Below are 23696 nucleotides of genomic sequence, written 5' to 3'. Positions count from 1 at the left end.
AGCTGTTCAAGGTGTTTGCTCTGTACAGGGTGCCTAGTTACATGTCCCTTCTTTGTGTAAATCCGCCTTTACTTCCCGTGTTCCTTCCCTTTCTTGTGCTCTGTATGTGGGGAGGTGGTGTTCTTCTAGGATGTGGAGGAGGCAATTGAACCTTGAAGTATCTTGTAAGTGAGTCCTTAGAAGGCAAGTTAGAGAATTCGAGAAGAGGAACCTTTGGCATGGCCCAGAAATAGCGTTTTTGTATTAGTTAGCTGTGGGTGGGGCTTTGAGATAATTGCAAAAATGATGTATTTATAGAGTGACCAGTTCCCCCCTCTATGCTTTTTAAAAGAAATAGCTGTCCCTTTAACTTTCTCTGGAATCCGTTGGACTACAACATGTACCTTCATTTGTTCCCATTTAAAAATCAATTACCTGGATCAAACTGCTGCTAAACACAATTGACTGGGTCAGCCTTTTCTAGTCTGTTAAGTCATAGTTGTACCATCTATATCAAATAACCCAACTGCTGCCCCTAAGGACAGGTTCTAAGAAGTATTTCAGAGACACTTCAAGGAACAGCTCCCATTTTACAGCCGGAAAAATGCAGGATACTCCAATGTCATTTTGCAAAAATGACTCATACCTTGTTCAGAGCCCCAAAAGCTCTGAGAAGGTAAGCCATAAAAAGAGCACCTGCCCCCGGTGCAGGTGTCTTTAGAGATTAAGGTCAAAAGTATCTCCTTTTCCCATTAGCCCCCACCAAATCTTTCACATAATGAGGCCATTATAATGAAATTGGTACTCAAGGTAGAGATGATTATATTAGTAGTAAGGATAGTAGTGAAGTCTGAGAAACATCACACAATGAGGATTGATGTGTTCTTTTGCTGAAAGGATCCTGGGGAACCCAGAGTTAAACCAGTGAAAGATGATGCAAGTTGATATAAGCTTTCTCTTCATTTTCATTTTTGATCTGACCTTTTTTTTTATATCAGAAGTCTCTTGCTGCTTGCTATTCTCCTTAACATAAAACCAAACGGAAATATGGAAAGGCACAGTTGGCAGGAGTGAGAACACACAAAGGTCTGCAGAAGAGAGGTTTTTCGCCCACTCCTCTCCACAGTCTGGTCAACCAGGGAGGCCACCACATTGTTTCTATTGTCTGTCTTTTTTCATCTGTTCACACTTGGGTCCCTGTCGTTGTTTAATTCTGAACAACACATCCACGACAGCCAGAGAGAGTTTTGCAGTTCTGTTTTTATCTGTAGATCTGCTTTATGTTCATGTTTTCGCTAGAATTTTTTTCTCTGTAAGTGATAATGAACTCTAGGGTTGGTGTGTTTCTTATTAACCCCCTTGGGATGTCATTGTTGGGTTCTGATAATGGGGCTTATGGAATGAGTCGGGTACTAGCTTTACTTGTTTTTATGTCCTGGAAAATGTGTAGGTACACAGGATTTACCTTTTCCTTGAAGTTTTGGTAAAACTTGCCTGTAAAATACATGGGCCTAATATTTTATTACATATTTTTTTCAATTGATTCCTAAGTCTGTGGTCTGTTTAAGTATTCTGCTCATTTTTGAGCCATTTTTTTAAATTTTGTAAACCTTTCACATTATTTAGGTTTTCAAATATTTTGATTAAAGTTATGCATAGTATTCTCTTACTGTTTTCACCTTTTCCTCCTTGTAACTACATCCCACATTTCACTGTGAATGTTGTAAGTATGCTTCCTCATTATCATCCTTCTGCCCTCATCTCTATCTCACTTTCTCCCAATACTTACCAATTTTTTAAATATAAAAATAATTCAGAAAACAATTCATTTGTACTGATCATTCTTTTACTATTTTTTGGTTTCATGCTACATATCTAGGTTTTGATGTACAATGTTCCCATTATTTGTTTCTAGGAAGTTTATAATTGTTGCTTTGACTAGTCTGCTGAATTTAAGAATTATTTAGAAGTATGTGTATAAGTTTATGTTTTTTCCTATATGTACAGATTTTATGCACTTACTGTCATCCTATCTAATAAAAGAGTAATATGCAAATTAACCATCAATCTGCTACATCCATAAGCCACGCCCACCAACCACGCCCACCAGCCAATCAGGAGTGAATATGCAAATAAACCCAACCAAGATGGCTACAGCCACAGACAGCAGGCGGGAGGCTTTGGTTTCCCAGGCAATGGAAGAAGCCAAGCTTTCTGCCTGCCCTTGCCGGCCTAGGTCTCCATTCAAGGCTACAAAGTTTCAATTATAGAAGATAAATAAGTCCAAACAGAAATGGCAGCAGCCACGGAGCTGAAAAGAGCGGGAGGCTAGGGTTGCCCCCGGCAATGGAGGAAGCCAAGCTTTCCGTACACCCTGGATGGCCCAGGCCTCCGCTTAAGGCTACAAAGTTTCAATTATAGAAGATACATAAACCCCAACAGAAATGGCTGCTGCCATGGAGCAAGCAGAAGGCTTGACTCCGCTACAGGCTACAAAATTTCAATTGTAGAAGATAAATAAACCCCAGATACCAAGGCCTCCGCTTGGGTCTCCAGGGGCATGGCTGGCCTGCAAACCACCACAGGCCCCTCGCCCAGGCCGCCCCATGCCCCAAGGGAACCCCCACCCTGATCCGGTACATCCTTCAGGGCAAACCAGCCAGCCCCTACCCATGCACCAGCACTCTATCCTATCTAATAAAAGAGTAATATGCAGATTGACCATCACTCCAACACACAAGATTGCTGCCCCCATGTGGTCAAAGATGGCTTCCCCCATGTGGACACACGTTGGCCACCACAAGATGGCCAGCAAGGGAGGGCAGTTGGGAGGGACCAGGCCAGCAGAGGAGGGAAGTTGGGGGTGATCGGGCCTTCAGGGAAGGGCAGTTGTGGGGGACCCAGGCCTGCAATGGAGAGCAGTTGGGGGGGACCAGGCCTGCAGGGGACAGCAGTTAGGGGCAAACAGGCTGACAGGGGAGCAGTTAGGCATAAATCAGGCTGGCAGGGGAGTGGTTATGGGGTCATCAGGCTGGAAGGCAGAAGCGGTTAGGGGCAATCAGGAAGGCAGGCAGGCAGGCAGGGGTCCCAGATTGGAGAGGGTGCAGGCTGGGCTGAGGGACAATCCCTCTCCCCTGTGAACGAATTTCGTGCACCGGGCCTCTAGTTAATTTATAAGTTTGCTTAGTTTGGGTCAATAAGTATGGTGATTGTAATGTCTGCCTTTTGAAAAATACTGACATTTCCTTTATGACCTAATCAAGATTGGATTTTGAGATTGTTATATGTGTATGGGGTAGCTGAGGTACAAAGAGGAAAGAATATATAGAGATAGAAATAGAGATAGAGATATAAAAATGTATGGTTGTTAAACCTTCTGTTCCCATTTCTCTGCATTTTTCCAGTCATGCTTCCTGTTTCTTTTTGTGTTGCATTTCTTGAGAATTCCTTGACTCAACTTCATCTGAGTTCTCTTTATAATTCATATTTTGAATATTCTTTATAATTCTTTAAAAAATTTTACATTAAACAATTGTTTAAATTTAAAAAATTCTTTATAACTCTACTAAAAGTTTGAACTCAACCATCTTTTTTTAAATTTCTAACAGTTGTAGTTAATTATGTTTTGGGAACAGAATGTACTCTCTCCTCCCTCAGAGGATATCAACCATACTTAAGCCAAAGCTATTTGTCCTATTAACTCTGTTTCCTTGGGTAAGTTCTCCTACTAACTGTGTTTGGCGTGTATGTCCTATGTCTTTGGCATTGCTTAAGTGTTTGACGCTTCTTGGTGGGTGCTCACCTTTACATTTAAAATGTCCTGCTTGCAGCTATTGAATGTACACCATAGTACATAGTACTAAGAAAGGTGGATAAAAGGAACACCCAGCTTTTCTAGGTGCAGGCAGCCACCCTGAACCATGCCTGGGCTCTCTTTCAAAGTCATCTCAATCTTTTCTAGACAGCAGACATTCTGTTGGTTCCTGAGTGGCCCAAGTAAGGAAGAAGTGAGAGAGGCTTTACCAAGGGCAATAAAAAATTCCAGCCACTCCCACCTGATTCTGTACTCCATCATCATGTGGACTCCTCCTGCCCATGCAGGCACCTTCAGATTCTCGTGTAGGCTTTGCAGCAGCCCTCTCCTACATATAGGTTCAGGTGTGTGGTTCCTTTAACTTATCTGGTGCCATCTGATACTGTGACCTTATTATTTTATATGATCTGAAGAGAGAGGGGAAGCTTCCCAAATGATTACCTCCAGTATTTTTCTTTTTCTAAAATGTATTTTTATTGATTTCAGAGAGGAAGAGAGAGAGAGAGAGAGAGAGAGAGAGAGAGAGAGAGAGAGAGAGATCAATGATGAGAGCAAATCATCGATCACGCTGCCTCCTGCATACCTCCCACTGGGGATGAAGCCCGAATCCTGGACATGTGCCCTGACTGGGAATTAAACTGTGACCTCCTGGTTCATAGATGGATGCTCAACCACTGAGCCACGCTGGCCAGACACCTCTGGTATTTCTTAATGATATTATTTATCCAGGTATAGAGACAAAGAGAAGAGAAATTGGGGTCAGATGTAGGGAAGAAGAAAGAAAAAAGACAATATATGGACTTATTCCACGTGTATGAAGGAAAGCTTTGCAAACACATAAATATAAAGTGATTAACCTTTGATCTTTGCTTGTTTTTAAAGTTGTATACTAATGAGATATTATTTTTTTTTTATTTTTAGGTCTTGAATATAATCATGGCCAAACCTTATGAATTTAACTGGCAGAAGGAAGTTCCTTCCTTTATGCAAGAAGGAGCAATTTTTGACAGATATGAAGAGGTAAAGAGGGGTTATTAATCTTTCCTCTTAAAACATTCTTATAATTATTTCATTTTAATTACAGTATTGAGTAAATAGTCTCTGACACAGTAAGAGCATCTTTGAGATTTATAAGTTGGAATAGTTGGAAAGAGGCAAGTTATGAGATATAATAATGATAATGATACTGTATTTATTGAGCACTTGCCATGTGCCAGATGTGATGATAATGATGCTATAAATTATTGAGAGCTCACTGTGTGCCAGACAACCTTCTAAAACATTTTATGTATATTGTTTAATTCCTCACAACAACCTTATAAGGTTGTTGCTGTTATTATCTTCGATTTACAGATGGGTTTCATGTAGTAACAGTCTTTGCATAATGAAGTGCTTTTGGCAGGCTTTCCACATAAAATGTTCTATTTGTTATAAATGTAATAGTGATTTGACTTTGTGCTAGTCATTTGTTCTGCTGGTTTCATTTACATAGAACAGTTGGATCTAAGCTTTGCATGCCTCTTACTGTTCCTGCAAGGTGGCGAGTGGCTGCAGGCTTTTTATGGAGCAGGGTCTTGGGACCACCCATCTGTTCAGAAGGTTGAGGAGCTAGTTGAAGCCTCATTGGCCTTATAAATGCCTTGTTTTTCTTAGATTGTACTTGAATCTGAGGTGAATTGGAGAAGGGCGTGTGGTGAAGCTGTGTTGCCTTTAAGGTCAAGTGAAATGGAAAACATCTGAAGACTTTATTTATAGTCAGAGTTGGTTCCTTTCAAAATCAATTGAAAGTTAGATTGTAGCCCTCTTAGAGGTTCAGATTATCAGGCCTTTGCTTAAAGTCTGTGGGCTGATGTGACTCAGTACTTATTGACTTGATTTTTCCAAAATGTGTTTCATAATACGCTCTAAATTTATACCACGGTGGCTTTGTAAGTAAACAAAATTGAGAAAGGCAAAGGATGGGCTATTCCTTGTATTGAATTAAAATGTTGAGGGACAGCTCTTTGTATAACTGAAACTTTGCTGCTTCTCAGAAAGGACAGCTAATGACATTCTTCTACTAGTATAGGAAGAAACAGAAAATAGTATTCCACCACGTGAATACAACCATCGTTAATTCTTTGGCAGTTTTCCTTTACTCTTTTTTTTTCTCCTTTTTCATAGTTGTGATTATAGAATAACCTTTTGAAAATATCTATCATGACTCCCTATTGTAGGATAAAGGAAACTGCTCAGAATTAAATATAAGGCTTTCCATAATTTGGCTCTGGCCTGTTTCTACAACTTTATTTCCTACCAATTTCCTACACACACTCTCTGCTTTAGCGATAAAAACACACAATTCTCCCAATAAACTATTCTATTACATGTTTTGTATTTGCTGCTCTCTCTTTCTGAAATAAACTTGTTCCTTTTTGTTTTACTGATGAACTCCTACTTATCCTTCAGAACCCAGATGAGAATTCTCCATCTCTTTAATATCTTCCTTGACACATTCAATAAGAATGGATAACTCCTTTGTGCTACTACTAACCTCCCCTTGCACATATTATACTGCATTCACGTTTATTTAATGTTTTTGTCTCTCCTACTATATTCTGATTTTCTTGAGGTCAAGGTCCATGTTTTACTTATCTCTCTCCAGGGACTAGCAGAATGCCTACAACTGCTAAATTCACTAATTCACTGTAGATGTCTACTATTCAAAGGGATTTTAGATGCAATTGATTCCAACTCATTATGGTTTATTTGTTCATTTTTCTTGATAATTGAAATGGTGAGAGGACTTGGTAATCCTTGAGACCAGGTCAGGATCTGTACCTCAACAGATTCAAAATATTAGGGTAAACCATATGACACTTTTATCTTTGAAATAAAAAATTATTAATATCAACAATCTGATATTGTTCAAATCTAATACAACGTAAGCTTATTGCAGTTGACTGCTTTTATCCACTTTATACAACTTGGCAAAGAGGGCCAAGGACTAGCTTAGATGCATTTGTAAATCTTTCTTCCAAGTAAGCCAGGTGTGCACTGGGGACCAGTGTCACCAAGATGATGTCCATTGCCCTTCATTATGAGCTGGTGAGAGACATCTCTCCCTGAATCTGCTAGAGTGTCTCCAAAGATTTGCAGTTACTAAGGCAGTTTCCTAGGCTCTGGAAAACTATAGGATAACTAAAAAATACTACATGACTTCCAGTTACTCAGTGCAGGTAATTTTGAAGAGATGAAATACAATCACTGCTTGAGCATCTCTACTGCTATCAGATAAGCAGAAACATATTAGAGGAAAATGTGCTCTTTTGATAAAGCAAAATGTGATTTGATGAACTGGAAGTTTGTCATCATGGAATTTTTTTTTGTTCTTGTGATGATTTTCTTTGATTATTAATCCTTCATAACTTGCTCACATTTGGAAAATACTGATTATTTGCTCTTCTAAAGGCATTTGCTTTTTTTTCAGGTTCCTCTGAAAATTAGGTAAAACTAGGAACAAAAAAATCATGAATAAGTATTAAATACATCTAGCTAAGCTTTCAACTTTCTTAAGTGCTATTTTATTAGGATTTTAAGCAAAAAACTTAAACTTCATAAAGTAAATATGTCTCTTTATAACAACACTTGAGGCCCAGTGCATGAAATTTGTGCACTGGGGGTGGAGGGGCTCCCTCAGCCCAGCCTGCACCTTTTGCAGTCCGGGAGCCCTCAGGGGATGTCCAACTGATGGCTTAAGCTGGCAGTCAGACATCCTTAGTGCTGCCACAGAGGTGGGAGAAGCTTCCACCACCGCTGCTGTGCTTGCCAGCCATCAGCCTGACTCAGGGCTTCTGGCTGAGCGGTGCTCCCCCTGTGGGAGCGCACTGACCACTAGGGGGCAGCTCCTACTTTGAGCATATGCCCCCTGGTGGTCAGTGCACATCATAGCAAGTGGTCGTTCTGCTGTTCAGTCTATTTGCATATTAGCTTTTTATTATATAGGATATGAAACCAGAAAGCCAAATAGTATTTCAAGTGGACTACAGCCATTTATTTTTTATTTTCAAGTCCTATCAAATTCAGTTTTTTGGAACCGTGGCCATTAAAATATTCAAGGCAACCAAATATAAGCAGAGAAGGTTTGTTTTTACAAGTTTTACATGAACAGCAGTGAGAAATGACAGCTGATAGCACAAGGGAGGAACAAGAATTAGAGAAACCACAACCTCAGCTTCCCAAAGTGTCATAGCAAAAGGACCACATGTGAAGGGACATAAATGGTTTCAGCATCATATGACAACTCTCACGATGGCCATCATTAAATATTAAATGATGTTCCACTGATTAGTTTAAAGAAGGCAGAGAGGTGGGTGAGCACTCACTAGGTCAGAAAAAAAAATACTAGCCATGGTTTTAAAATTATATATTATCTAATCAATAAATGAATAAATGTGATCAGTGCAATTGTATTTAAGCATTATTTTATTATTTCTGCATTACTGGGGTATTTTTTTTGAAGTAGCCCCAAATTTCAGAAACTGCAGAATATATCCTGCATTGTAGCCTCTAATTGTATTCCCATGCCACTTCTAATTTTTTTTTTTAATCTCACATTGCTTGACTTAGAAGTTACTTAGATGCAAATACATTTTGTTTCTAAGCGGTGCTTGTTATAAAATCTTTTAAATAGAGGTTTTTCTATTGCAGAGAACAGAAACAGCAGTGCTTTTTAAAGCACATGCAACCCAAATGTCTCTAACTCAGCTGGTCTCCTGACTTTCCTTTTATATCCATAGTAAAGGGCTGAAGACCCCTGCTCCTGGCTACTCAGGGCCTTCCCAGTCCTTCCTAGAATTCCTGGGTGCTTACAATCTTGGTGATTAGTCATATCCTCGGTGCCTTCTTACCTCTCTGTTCCAAGTTCTAGTTTGTTTCTCTTCCTAAACCCATTATATCATCGTGTCCCAGGAACAAGGACATTGGGTGGTAGCAGCACACACCAGGACACGTTCAGATGAAATGTCTGAGATCATGCTGACTAAATTTCATTAGTCAGCCCTGCCAAAGTGTGTCTTGTTATCTGTTGTCTTTTCCTCTTTCCCATATGCCTCTTCTCAAATAAAAACAAAACAAAACAACAACAACAACAAAAAACCCTCTCCCTTTCAAGCCAAAGGTGAAACATGGAAAATTCTAGTTCCTTGTCATCCTGAGCAGTTTGCCTACATTTTCACCTCAAATTCTCCCATCTAGATTCCTGAGATCTCCTTCTCTTTTGCATAACTTTCAAGGGCAAAATTTAAAAGAACTGTATCTTTAAGAATGTTGCTATCCTAAAGAACAGTGATCACTGTAAGAACTTAGTAATGGACGTGGTCTGTATCTGTGCTGCCCATTAGCAGTGTGGCTGTTCAGCACTTGAAATGTGGCTAGTGGGACTGAGGCATTGAGTTCTTAATTTTGTTTGTAATTTTAATTGACACTTACAAAGCTACCTGTGGCTGGTGGCTATCTAATAGGACAGCACAGTTCTAGACAATAAGCTCAAACTACTGTACAACCAGATTTGTAAATACCATCTTCCACCCCTCCCCACCTCACCCCCTCCCCCCCCCCAAAAAAAAAAAAAAAAGAAACAGTTTTCAGTTACCTTAGTTGAACTGAAATTTCAACTACAATTTCATCAGTCATTTCTTAGTGGCAGCTGGACCAGGTATTTAAATGTTTTATAGATGATTTACCTGGGCCATCACTGGCCCCATCATCTCCACATCATAGATCCCAGCTTGGGCCACCCCTTTTTCTCACCCATGGGACTTTAATGCATCCGAGCAAGCTGCCCAGATGGAGTACCTTTTTCTGGTAGATACTTGACTTTTAGCTCCTCCCACCCACCACCCCCTCTCCAACATGCACATAAATGGGCCAGTTGGTGCATACAACTGCCACCAGGAAAACAGGAACAGTTATGGCACTTGTCAAAGCCAGGATCAAAGTGCAGGATCAGTACACACCTAAAGCCAGGCTAGTGGACAGGCCACATTTCCAAGGTGGTTTTGAAATCTCAGAGCAATTTGGCTCCACGTGGTGAAGCTCCAAAAGGCCCAAGCAGCCTACACACCCAGGCTGCTCATCAGTGAAGTGAGGAATTCTCAAATATAATCTGCAAAAGACTAAAAACACAACCCTCAGAGAAAGTATTTTGACTTAAAGATGTATTTAACTCTGCAGTGAGGACAGCAGCATGATGATCAAGTTAGTTCTAAGCGTGTTGGAGGAAGAGAGTTTGAATATAGTCAGGAAAGGAGAGCAATCAAGTATTATCAACTAGATTCCAAACTGGTCACTACTCTATGGGGCCAAAAAGTTGTAACCTCTGGGATTATCTTTTCTACCAGATACAAATCCCGTGCATCACTATAGAACAAGAAACGCTGAAGCTTATCTACCTAACTTCAAAGAGGCTGGGCCAAACAATGGTAAATAGTAAGCCAAACAGCTGTATTCTCATAGAAAGAAATCATTCTTGGGCTGATCTCTAGATAGTGCTCTTGTATAACATTGAAAGAATATATAGCCAGCTTCCTGTCTTATTCCCAAGTTTTGGGTAACTTAAACTGAATTGTATTGACAGGGTCAGGATATTGGGCTCAAAGAGTAGAAAGTGGAGTTATAGCACATTACTTGTATTTACAGAGAAGGATGCTTACATAGTCATCATAATGGTAATAATAATGATAATAATGTTTGTCTTTCAACTTTTAGAATCAACCTGAAAGTTGGCAAAGCATTTAATTATTGTTGACAAAAGAGAATGAAAAAGTTATTAATTTTGTTTAAAGTAAGGGTGCAGACAGATGTTGGACAATATGAGGGATTAGAGACATGGGGGGAAAAAGAGGGTTGATTTTCTCAGTGGGAGGTAATGTTGATATAGTTGGTGGTGCATTAAATAGAGGCTTTTGTTTATTATTCAGACAGTAAAGTTGCCAATTACAAAACCAACACGGGAACGCCAGAGAAGAAGTACATTTACGGGTACACTAAGTGCATCCTCTTCCTGAAAGAATGGTGTTTATCGTCATGTTTTCTGTAGTATTGAACAAACTTTTTGCATGTAATAGAAATCACGGAAGATTGTCCAGCCAGTGTGGCTCGTTTGGTTGAGCATTATCTAACACACCAAGAGGTTGCTGGTTTGATTCCTGGTCAGGGCACATGCATGGGTTACGGGCTTGATCCCCAGTAGGAATTGTGCAGGAGGCAGCCAATTGATGTTTCTCATTTATGTTTCTATCTCTCTCTTTCTTTAAAAAAAATCAATAAAAACATATTTTACAAAAAGAAATCACGTAATATTTAGTTAAAAATGAGCAAAAATGGAATTGAAAAGCACACTAAATTATCCAAAAGGATGAACAAATGGATGCATGTTCCTCCTTTCTCAGTCCTCCTCTCCCAGGGCCACTGTTGGCATCCTGATTGAAGTGGGCATTGTGTGTGGGTGCATGATAAGAACAGAAGTCTGAGTAGGCAGACGCCTCATCATATAGAGCAGCAGTTCTCAAAGTGTGCTCCCCAAGCCAGCATCACTTGGAACTTTATTAGAAATGCAAATTCTCAGAGATGGATCAGAAGCTCTGCGGATGGGCCCAGCAGTATGTTGAATAAGCCCTTCGAAGAACTTCTGTGCACACTCAAGTGTGAGAATCAGTGGTGTAGAACCAGAACAAGGAGTTTGGATTTTTCTTTCTCATTGTTATGGGAAGCAACTTCCCAACCGGGACTGACATGATCTAATTTACATCTGGAGGCAGTTGTGTTGGTAGCTGTGTGGAGAACCGTTTCTGGGGGTGTGGGCCAAGTGCGCGTAGGAGATGTGAGAGTGTGGTTGGAGACACCAGGAAGTTAAAGAAGGTGAGCTGGAGTCATATTCCTTCCTCTTACTGGCTCTAGCTCCATAGACAACTTTCTTGACATCTCAGTGCTAGAAAAGAGCAGATGTTAAAGTGGGTGGGTTTGAGAGTATTTTTTCACCTAAAGATTATATGATTTCTCATTCATTTGCCTTTGGTTACCTTTCTTATCATCATAGCCATGTGACTCTTCCTCACACAATATGAAAAGCTGTGACTAGGCACCTGGGTACTTATTCAGTTGGTCTGAACGCTGAAACAATCCAAAGTTGCACACATCAACCAGGGTTTAGCAAAAACACTCAGGCCAGCCTTTAAAACACCAGTACCGACAAAGTTATCAATACTCTCAAACCCTGAAAGCCTAGAGTTCATTGTCATCCAAGAATTAGGCAGTTAAGGAATGGTCTGAATCATTTGGAAAGTTCCAGAAAGTAAGTTGATTTGAAACCAAAAGACTTTGTTTGGAGCCTTGACTCTGACATTACAAATTATGACCTTGAGCTGGTCCTTTCACCTGTCTGGGAGAGCACCCTTCTCACCTCAAATGGGGACAATATGTCTGTGCCAGAGGCTCCCAATAGAAGTGTATGAGGCTCCCAGTGAGGATACCTCTTCAGCGCAAATATGTCATCACAGTTGAGACCATGTCTGTTCTGTAAAATGTTCAGCCAGTATCTCAACGAACACTGTTGAAAACCTATTATCAGTCAACTCTTAGCACTAATAATCATAACCCTAAAGTTTCTGCCAGTAAATGGCTTTTAATTTCTCCCAGCTTTCATCCCCTGCCTTAACTCAGAGTGAGGGGCAGATTAATAGATGTCCAGGATAACCTGGGTTCTTGCTACATAGATTCTTAGAGCACATTTGCTCCTTTACTCCTTAAAAAGTGATTTCAAATCAGAGAGTTTACTGACCCGCCCTCCATCACCATCAGCTCCTCTGAGTGTGAGCTGGAGAAAGAAGAGCCTCAGCCCTTGATGCAAAGGAAGCTGTGCCTTGATTGGAGAAGTGGAAACATGTGTTAGATGACACATGCACTATAGGGTGCTAAGTAGAGCAGGCTCATCTTGGAGCTGACTTCAGCTTTCTGCATGGCTGTAAAACTCCTGGAAAGGGAATTTATGGACGTCCTCATGTCTCAGAAGTTTCTGCTTTACTCACACAAGGGAAGCTCTGAAAAGCCTTCTTTCTGTATCTGTTGGTTCTCAGTTGCCTTCAGCTTCAAATAATTCATATGCCAAAGTGGCATATTTTGGGTGGCATGGTCTAATCACCTTCAGTGGTTTAAGACAGAAACCATTTATGTGGGTCAGCAATCTGGGCTGGGCTCACTCAAGTGTTTACTGGGCCGACTGGAGGCTGAGTTAGGATGGCCCTAGCAGGATGGTCTCATCTCCATCCCAGCTTGTCTGTCATCCTCCTGCAAGCAGGCTGGGTTTATTCTCTTTTCGGTACGCCCAAGCTACTGCTGCATTCTGTAGGCCAAAGCAAGTCACAAAGCCAGCCAGGCTCAAGGAGTAGGGGCATGTACTCCACTTCTTGGTGGGAGGAGCTGCAAAGTCACATTGCAAGAGTTGTAGGTACAGAAGAGATGGAGGATTGTGGCCCTCTTTGCAATCAACCACAGTTGTCTTAGGCTCTTTTTATGTCATTGATCATCTCATGTTGAAAAGGCTTAGAACGGGGGTCAACATACTGTTTCTGTAAAAGACCAGGCTTTGTGAGCTACATAGTCTCTTTCTCATACACTCACCTTTATCTTTGTAGCACAAAAGCAGCCACAGAACATAGACAATCCATAAATGAATGAAGGGGCTGTATTCTAGTAAAAATTTCAAAAATAGGTGCCAATTGGATTTGACCTACAGGCCATAGTTTGCACACGTCTACCTTAAAAGACAAATAATGTCACACAAAAATGAATAACAAATTAGTTTTGATGGTGATGATGATACTTTCAGATTCAGGTAATTACTTTTAGTTCATCACTTTCTCTTACAAATGTAGGATTGTATTTTTAGTTTAGTCATCCTCCTTTTTTCCCTTTAAAATTGTATCAGCTTTTGCTGCATAAGCAATCACTCTTGTCTTTCTTTTCTTTTCTAAGATGCTCCACTTTAATTTGTCTCTGCTTATCTTCTCTTTTTTATGTTTTTGCCCTCTGAAGTTTCTTTGAGTTTGCTTTTCCTCATTTCTTCACAAAGGTAGAAGATAACTCTATCCCTTAGAGGAACAGAAGCATTTCACCCATGAAATAGTGTCTGAGTCAGTCTTATAGAAAACTCTAATACTTGAGATGGATGCTATTCATGGGTACAGGAAGGACTGCTTATTCATGGCGAGACGTGAGATGCATCCATTAGGCCACTAGAGAAAGAAATCTGGGGTGGCTTTAGGTTCCGAAGAAGTTTGACGGAACGAAACAATACAACACAAAGCAGAAATAAGGTGTGTATATAATGAGTCAATCAATCAAATTAAAATATAAGGAACTAGCTAAGGAGCAATGTAAGTCTCTGAAACATTACTGTGCTATGCTAAAGAATTTAGTTAGAATTCAATGGCTAACATGACAGTGCTGGTTCTCTGTGGCTTCTTTTCAACCTGAAGAGTGAATAGGAAAATGCTCAACATTAGCTCTTTCAAATCACGTCTGTGGCTGCGGGTGCACAGGAGCACAGTGGTTGGGGCATCCTTTTACTTAGGGTTGCTGGAGTGCAGCCTTGCCGATCTCAGGCTCATGGTGAAGAGGCCCAAAAGACATCCTGGCTTCGTCTGTCCATGCATTTTCTTTGGGAATGTACCCTGCTAATGCATGTGGTCTAGCCAGTAAATTAATAGAATTCATTCAAGTGTGAACAAATGAGCAGTCCAATGCCATATGCAGCATATTTTAAAGTGAATCAGTTTTGCAGTCCCTTCTTGAGTAACAAAATTGCATTTCTTTAACCTCAACTTAATGGGAGTGAATTCCCTGTTCCTAAAAATTATGAGGGAATATTTTGTTGTTGTTACTGGTTTGGGTTGTTTTTGGAGAGGGTACTTTGTAGTGCTTACAATAGAAATATCTGCCACTGTGTGAACGACTAGGTGCTGTGCAAATGGTATTATTGTGCAAATGCCGTAAAAATGTTGTTTCTTTAAAGCCTCACGTGAACTCTATTGTGAGGTACGTCTTTTTAGCCTTATTTTTCAGATTGCAAAATCAGGACTTAAAATGGTTGAATCCGTGGCTGGTCACAGGCTAAGCAGAAAGATTCGTACTAGCCAGCCTGCAGTGGTTCTCACTGTGGTCCCGGCCAGCAGGCCAGCAGCATTAGCAGCACTTGAGACCTTGTTAGACATGCAGTTATCAGGCCCCTCCCCAGACCCACTGAATGGAAACTCTGGCTGCGGGCTCCAGCAGTCCCTGTGTTTAGGGCCTCTGTGTGATTCTGATGATACAGCTTGAGAACCATTAGGCATTGGGCAAGGTAAGGAGTTTTAGGCTTCCTGAGAAGGAAAAATAACGAAATCCATTTCAAGTTTTTAAATCTCCCCAAACAGGCAATACAGATAACAGGGGGAAGGAACTGATCAATAAGAGACTTTTCTTTTTCCAGAGGAGTTGAACATACTAGATTTTAAAGAGATCTTGACTTATTCTTAATGTGCCTGGCACAGTGCTAAGCACTTAACATCAATAATCCCTTTAAGCCCTCAGGTGATTGTGTGGATTAAATGAGATCATTTCCACATTATACAGATGAGGAAAGAGAAGTTTAAATCAGTTAAGGAATTGCCAACTCTCCAAGATATAGTAATCAGTGGAGCCAGTCTCCAGAACTGATGTAGTGATAAAGAGAACATACAGGAATCACAGCTATTATGCGATTATGACTCAGAATGGCTACCTTGTCCAAAAGATGGGGTTCAGGTCACAGTACCCAAAAACATGGTTCCTTGGCATATTGCATATTATAAGCTGAAGGTGACTAAGGAAACAGCAGAAGCAGGAAGGTCATACTGACCTTCCCCCAGCCCTTCTTCCTGGAAACAGGTCATAAAACCCTCATTTGAGAGATGTCCTCCCTATACCTCGAGGAAAAGCATCCTCTTCTCCGAAGACAAAGGCACCCATGAAGAATCTGAACAAACAGTTCTTGCAAAGTCTCCCTCAGTTTACCGCACTTACCTCATACTCCTTACCCTGTCATATTTCTTCACTGTCCACTCTTCATCAAATGTTGCATAAAAATACTCAGGTCTAACTGTCTTTCTTTCCTTAGGAGGGTTTCCATGTTAAGTAAAACTTTAAATAAGTTTGTTTTTGTTTTTGCTAATCTGTGTTTGTCGGTTTAATTTTTAGACCCAACCAGGGATCCTAAGAGGGTCAAGGAAACATTTTTCTTCCCCTACACAAAGAAACATTTTTTTGAAAATATATAGGATGTGGAAAATATACATACATATAATTTTAATATTTTTTCTAGAGTGTAGTAATGGAAACTAGAGCTGTTTAAAGACCTGGTTAGGTCTTTTGGTCACCCATTTACTTTATCTGTTTTAGACCATAATTATTACGCTGTTACATTCAGGTGTTCTTAATTTGATTCTCTTAGTGAAATGAGGATGGAAAAAAAATATTTTCACCTATTTTTCCATAAGCTTCCATAAGCAAATAAGTGTCCCTAAGAACACTAAGACCTCTACATTTTGATTAATAAAAACAGCCTTAAAGGAAAGAAACATTAACCAGGACTTTTTTAGTCTCTATTTTTAAAAGAATAAGTAAAATGTACTATGTGAAAGGAACATAATATTCTTTCAGTCAATGGAAATAGATATAAAATATTCTCAGCAGGGAAGCCTGTATTTTTAATGCCTAATATTGATTCTGATAAATTAATAAGAAGCACATGGTTTTTGAACCGCTTGCTCTGAACGCCATAAATAGTAAGAAATTGCTCTGAAATGGTGCCTTGTCCAAAACATGGAACGAGGTGCATGGGCTGAGCCAGTATAGCTGCCAAGGTCTCGAGGATGACATACTCTTTCTACTAGAGCGTTGCCCTAAGGACTGTCTTGCTGGCATCTCCACTGCTCTTCTGCTGTGGATTTTCTTCTCTCAAGTACCTAAAAGGGCGAGTGATCCTCTAAACTTTGGGAGACATAAAAAGGAGCCTAGTTTTTGCTCACCAAAGTCACGTTGCCAGGATATTGTTTGCAAATAAAGAAAGGTTTTTTGTGCTAAGTGGTATTTAGAGTAAAATCTATTCCAGAGAGCTCTTTCTGGAAGAGTTTGAAATACACATAGTTGGTTAAGGGCATGGGTTTGGGGTTAAGCCAAAATTGGTTTAGTTTTGTCTTTGCTACTCAAGAGATAGGATCATGAACCAGTCTTAAATGAAACACAAGGCAAAACCTTCTTGTCTGAAAAATTGAAGTGATAATACCTACCTGGAAGGGCCATTGTGAGGGATAAGTGAGGTGGATTTTTTTTTTTTTTCTGGATTAAACCTTCAGTGGTTTCCTATCTCTTTTTAATTGATTTGCAAGTCCATCCTGCCCGCCCCCGCTTACAAGTCTCTACATGACCTTTCACTTCACTTTCCTAACAGTGTTCCCTGAAAATACCAGACACACTCCAACCTCAAGGCCTTTGCACTTGCAGTTCCTCTCTGGACTGCTTTTCCACATATACCCTCAGTTCTCATGGTTCATTGCCTCACCTCATCCCGGTTCTGCTCAAAGTCACTTCATCCAAGAGGCCTTCATGGTCATCTCACTTAAAAAAATCTGTGTTTACACATATCCATTCACATATTCTCCTTACCTTTTTAGATCTTCATATTCACATTGATCCATTTATTACAATGTGTTACTTGTTTTCTGTTCCTTGTCAAAATCCCTTTCTAGAATATAAGACATGAGAGTCGAGACTTTGTTTTTATTTACTGCTATATCCCTAGCAAGAAATTCATTTATCACTCAGTAGGTGCAGTGATCTAGCAAGTCCTTAGTTATATATCTTGGACTCAAATTTATTGTTATTTAAATGGTCCCTAATCTCTAAGGAATTTTAAGAGTACTGAGGAACTGGACCTGGAGGTCCTTTATGGCAATCTGGAGAAGGTTAACAAAAGGTAGCAGCCATGGAGGTGTGGCACTTAAATCTTCCAAGAGAAACCTGCCACTAGAGTATGGTTAGTGGACCGCCTCCAACCGCAGCATCCTCAGTACCCAGCCAATGAGTACCATGGCAGACTATTGGAGCTGGTCCTTCCCTGCCCCACATGAGGCTCCAAGGATGAACAGGCCTTGCTCTGGGGCACCCATCTCCACCTGGTGGATATGTTCTGCAGCCTGAGACCCTTCCTACCTAGTCCTGCTTCCTCCCTGCTCTCGTTTCCCAGGTCTTAGTCCTGCCTCATGCTTTGAAGGCTCTCCTTCCTCCTCCTGCTTCCTCTCCCCTTTCTCTTTCGCAGGCATATCCCCTAATGAATCTCTTGCACTTCCAAGTCTGTCTCAATATCTGTTCTTTGATGACCCAACTGATGCAACACCTCTCTCTAACCCACCTCCCCCACCACTCCATCCCAGCCCCATGTAGGATGGTCACATGCTAAGTCTTTGGGACTACAATTTTCTGAGGCCAACCCTGCACTCACTGCAAAATTTTCTAGAAGGCAGCAGTGGTTCTTGTGTGCATGTCCCAGTCATTGCTGTAGACTTTGTTTAGACACAATAAAAAGGGATAGAGCCAGAATTGGCCCTAAGAGCCAGTGGGAATGGTATATCTTTGAGACCTAAATATAAGCTATATAAGAAGACAAAGTAGGAAGGGAATGACATATCACACAGCTAGTGTGAAGAAAGGCATTTTTAAAAGCTGAATTATTTAAGTGGAAATGCATATATCCAAGGAAAAGTCCATGGAAGTCATTGTGATTCCTTTCTTTTTAGCAACTCTATTCAACATGGTCTGTCATCTCCATATAACAATAGTTTAAAACAGTCTTTCCTTGACCTGCCTTCTTCAATTATTGTATGTCTTCTGTGTCACCATATGTCTAATCACATGCTCAGTGCAATTTAATATTCTGGAATGAATTGTGCTTTTATTAGAAGTGCTTTACTGACAAGAAGGACTTACCAGGTTTGTCATATTTCAAGTACATTTGCAAAGCACATCTCCTGTTGTCCTTAGAATTTGGAGGGGAGGGGATGTTAAAGAAAATGTTATTTATGAAGCTGTATCCAGGAGACTGCTACAGTGATGTTTTGCAGAAGGGGAGAGAAGTTGAGCTCAACTCTGAACAAGGAAAGGGGACTTATAGCTAAGGAGCGATGGGGGTCAATGGATGGAAAATTACTAAGAGGAAACATCAAGGGTAAGGGGAGATTTTGGCTAAACCAACCTAACAGTTTTTTTTGCTGAAGGCAGATTAAATCCCACCTGGGAGATGGTGAAGGTTGAAGAACCCGATCAGATATCAGGGGTGATCAGATATTGAGGATGGGAGATTCTGGCTAAACCAACTTAGCAGGATTCTTGCTATCATTGGGCATTGATTGCAGAGACAGACACTGAACCCCAAAAGTTGAGGCCTAATTGGGAAGAATATTCAGAGAAGCCTGATTCAAGTTTGCTCAAGGAGAGAATTGTTGGGGTGGTGTGGGGAAGGGAAGGGAAAAGAGGTGACATATATTTTTAATATTTGTTGCAAAAACATTTCTTTTTCTCCCTGGCTCTGAGTACGCTAGTCTTCTTTAATTTTCCCTTATTTTAGTTGCTAAGGCAACTCTTTTCACTAACATGAGTTTTCCTGTCCAAGAAAGTTACTTTGAGTGACCACGAACTCCGAATGGCATGTTTTGTTGACTGTGTTCTTCCTTCTTCAAGCTGAGAGGTAGTTGCCAAATATCTTAGGAATAATTTCTTCAAGTGTTTATGGCAAGTATCAGGGAGCCTGTCCCAAAATTCTGCTACAACACAGGAGTCCTCTCAGAATCTGAGCAGCTAGGGCTGGCCTCAGAATGTCCTGATGGGAGAGGGACAAAGAGACAGCCACTGAGTTTGGCATCTCACACTGGCAGACTTTAAAAGTTAAGTCCCAATGATTTAAGGTCTTTATCTGGAAGTGAAAGAGAAAGTGAGAATTCATCACTATTGATGACCATAAAGTAACCCATTGGAAGCATAAAGTTTGACTCTCTCAGGTGGCTCGACCTCGCACTTCCTTCCTCCCCCAAAGCCTCCTTGAGCTGACCACATTCCCACACAGCCAGGAGGTGTCAGAGAACTTGTTAATAAGAAGCGCCATCCGGCCCACTTTAAGTTGCTTTTAAAATAAAGCCTGAAAAATCAGGAAAACTGATGTGCTTTTCTCTTGTTGCTGCTTTTCAGTAGACTCTTCCAAGCCAGGCCTTTTGGAAAGTTAATATTCTGTATTTCTGAGCTGAGAAAAAATGAAACGAGTGCATTTAAACTTTCCACTTGATCCAAGAATAAGCGTTCCCTGTATCTCACAGTCATGGCTGGAAATGAGAGCTTTAAATGCTCCTGGTTGCTGATGGAGAGCAGACATTGTCATTTCTGTTTCTATGGCGTTTAGAAACTCAAGATGAACAGTGGGTCTGGCACCTGTAAAACTTGCCGAATGACTCACTTGATGGTCCCCTCACCCTCAGAGAGTGATCTGCCATGTCAGGGAGGTTCAGGGCAGAGCCGCCAACTCAGAGATTACCTCCTCCGGTCACTACTGCCTGCCACGCCCAGGCTCACCATGCCCATGAAGAAGGAAGAAGCTAAGCTGTTCTGATGGCTCCCTGTGCCTGATGTACAGACTGAGGCTGGCCTGGGCAGAGAAGAACAGGCACAACCAGACCTCCCCAAACTTTCAGCGAGTCTAACCCAACAGTAATTAATAATCTCTGGGTCTCCCTTATGCATAGACTCTCCGATTTGCATTCTGGATCAGAAAAAATCAGCGCACAGTGGCACCAATGCTCGTTGCAAACATCCATGTAACAGAAATGTTCTTTCTGCTGCAGTGTCCATGTGGCGCTGCCACTTATTATGTGTCCTCTTGGGCGACTCGGTCACCTCAGTTAGGGTCAGTTTCCTCATCTGTAATATAGGGATGGTGGTATTTTCCTCATTTGTTCTTGGGTGATTAATCATGATCAATACTAGCAACATTAGTCATAATTACTATTACTGTGTTATTATATTAATAACTAGAGGCCCGGTGCACAAAATTCGTGCATGGAGGGGAGTTGTCCCTCAGCCCAGCCTGTACCCTCTCCAATATGGGACCCCTCGAGGGATGTCCAACTGCCCGTTTAGGCCTGATCCCGGTGGGCAGTCGGATCCCTAAACGGGCAGTCAGACATCCCTCTCACAATCCAGGACTGCTGGCTCCCAACTGCTTGCCTGCCTGCCTTCCTGATTGCCCCTAACCACTTCTGCCTGCCAGCCTGATCACCTCCTAACCACTGGGCTGCCAGCCTGTTTGCCCCCAACTTCCCTCCTCTGCCAGCCTGGTCACCCCTAACTGCCCTCTCCCGCAGGGTTGATCACCTCCAACTGCCCTCCCTTGCAGGCTTGGTCCCTCTCAACTGCCCTCCCTTGCAGGCCGGGTGCCTCCCAACTGCCCTCTCCTGCTGGCCATCTTGTGGTGGCCATCTTGTGTCCACATGGGGGCAGGATCTTTGACCACATGGGGGCAGCTATATTGTGTGTTGCAGTGATGATCAATCTGTATATTACTCTTTTATTAGATAGGATAGAGGCCTGGTGCACGGGTGGGGGCCAGCTGGTTTGCTCTGAAGGGCATCCCGGATCAGGTGGGGGTTCCCTTGGGGTGTGGAGCGTCCTGAGCGAGGGGCCTGTGGTGGTTTGCAGGCTGGCCACGCCCCCTGGCAACCCAAGCGGAGGCCCTGGTATCTGGAATTTATTTTCCTTCTACAATTGAAACTTTGTAGCCTGGAGTGGAGCCAAGCCTGGGGCTCCCTCCGAGGCCGGCAGCCATTTGTGTTGGGGTTATAATTGAAACTTTGTTGCCTTAAGCGGGTGGGCCCGGCCAGGGTGTGCGGAAAGCTTTGCTTCCCCTGTTGCCGGCGGCAACCTTGGCCTGCTCTCTCAAGCTCCATTCTGCCGCCATTTGTTTGAATTTGTTTACCTTCTATAATTGAAACTTTGTAGCTTGAGTGGAGGCTTACACCGGGCAAGGGCAGGCAGAAAGCTTGGCTTCCTCTGTTACCTAGGAAACCTTGCTCTCTGTGGGTGTAGCCATCTTGGTTTGGGTTAATTTGCATACTCGCTCTGATTGGATGGTGGGTGTGGCTTGTGGGCGTGGCTTGTGGGTGTGTCAGAGGTATGGTCAATTTGCATATTTGTCTATTATTAGATAGGATTAATAGTTTCCTGGGTTCATATTATGCATCAAGCACTCTAATGCCCAGAGGTAATCTGTGAGGTAGGTATTATTGTTGATGCTGTTATTCCTGCTTTTGGAGATGAAGAAATAAACTTCAATAAGCCGGTAAGTGACCAGCCACATCTGGACCAGGTCTGTCTGACCCTGAAACTATTGGAGAACACCCAATAGTTTCTGGTGTTTATGAAATGCTTTTTATACATGTTTCTCCCACAGCCCACAGGGAGCTGTAATGCAGAAATATGTATCCTCTCTAATAAAATGGTAATATGTAAATTAACCATCACTCCGCTACACAAGCCATGCCCACCAGCCAATCAAGGGCGAGCATGCAAATTAACCCAAACCAAGATGGCTACAGCCACAGAGAGCAAGGTTTCCCAGGTAACAGAGGAAGCCAAGCTTTCCATAGCCGTTGCAGGCCTAAGCCTCCACTCAAGCTACAAAGTTTCAATTATAGAAGGTAAACAAATTCAAACAAATGGCGGCAGAATGGAGCTTGAGAGAGCAGGCCAGGGTTGCCGCCGGCAACAGGGGAAGCAAAGCTTTCCACACACCCTGACCGGGCTCACCCGCTTAAGGCTACAAAGTTTCAATTGTAGAAGGTGAATTAACTGCCACAGAAATGGCTGCCTCTCCAGAGGGAGCAGCAGGCTTGGCTCCGCTCCAGGCTACAAAGTTTCAATTGTAGAAGGAAAATAAATCCCAGATACCAGGGCCTCTGCTTGGGTTGCCAGGGGGCATGGCCGGCCTGCAAACCACCACAGGCCCCTCGCTCAGGCCGCCCCACGCCCCAAGGGAACCCCACCCTGATCTGGGACACCCTTCAGGGCAAACCAGCTGGCCCCCACCCGTGCACCAGGCCTCTATCTTATCTAATAAAAGAGTAATATACAGATTGATCATCACTGCAACACACAATATAGCTGGCCCCATGTGGTCAAAGATCCTGCCCCCATGTGGACACAAGATGGCCACCACAAGATGGCCAGCAGGGGAGGGCAGTTGGGAGGCACCCGGCCTGCAAGGGAGGGCAGTTGAGAGGGACCAGGCTTGCAAGGGAGGGCAGTTGGAGGTGATCAACCCTGCAGGAGAGGGCAGTTAGGGGTGACCAGGCCGGCAGAGGAGGGCAGTTGGAGGTGATCAACCCTGCAGGAGAGGGCAGTTAGGGGTGACCAGGCTGGCAGAGGAGGGAAGTTGGGGGCAAACAGGCTGGCAGGGGAGCAGTTAAGCATCAACCAGGCTGGCAGCGGAGTGGTTAGGGGGTGATCAGGCTGGCAGGCAGAAGCGGTTAGGGGCAATCAGGAAGGCATGCAGGAGAGCAGTTGGGAGCCAGCAGTCCTGGATTGTGAGAGGGATGTCTGACTGCCCGTTTAGGCCCGATCCCACCAGGATCGGGCCTAAACGGGCAGTTGGACATCCCTCCAGGAGTCCCAAATTGGAGAGGGTACAGGCTGGGCTGAGGGACAATCCCCCGCCGTGCACGAATTTCATGCACCGGGCTTCTAGTCATTAGATAAAATGAATAGCACAGGGATATAGACTGAAAGGAGAAACAAATATGAAAGCACATCA

The 23696-nt window shown here is 42.3% G+C and overlaps 1 protein-coding gene across 4 annotated transcripts in view; it reads left to right on the top strand.

Annotated features, from left to right (window-relative positions):
* PLCB4 (phospholipase C beta 4) overlaps positions 1-23696 on the top strand; it is a 382602-nt gene that overhangs the window by 226800 nt on the left and 132106 nt on the right. For all 4 annotated transcript variants that reach the window (XM_079783902.1, XM_079783900.1, XM_079783901.1 and 1 more), the window contains one exon: positions 4715-4813. In XM_079783902.1, the coding sequence (XP_079640028.1) occupies positions 4730-4813 (84 nt within the window). In that variant the 5' untranslated portion in view covers positions 4715-4729. The remainder of the gene's footprint in view (positions 1-4714; positions 4814-23696) is intronic.

The sequence above is a fragment of the Cnephaeus nilssonii genome (assembly GCF_951640355.1).
Source record: "Cnephaeus nilssonii genome assembly, chromosome: 11".
Classification (NCBI taxonomy): Eukaryota; Metazoa; Chordata; class Mammalia; order Chiroptera; family Vespertilionidae; genus Cnephaeus; species Cnephaeus nilssonii.
This window is presented reverse-complemented; position numbering and strand designations above follow the sequence as displayed.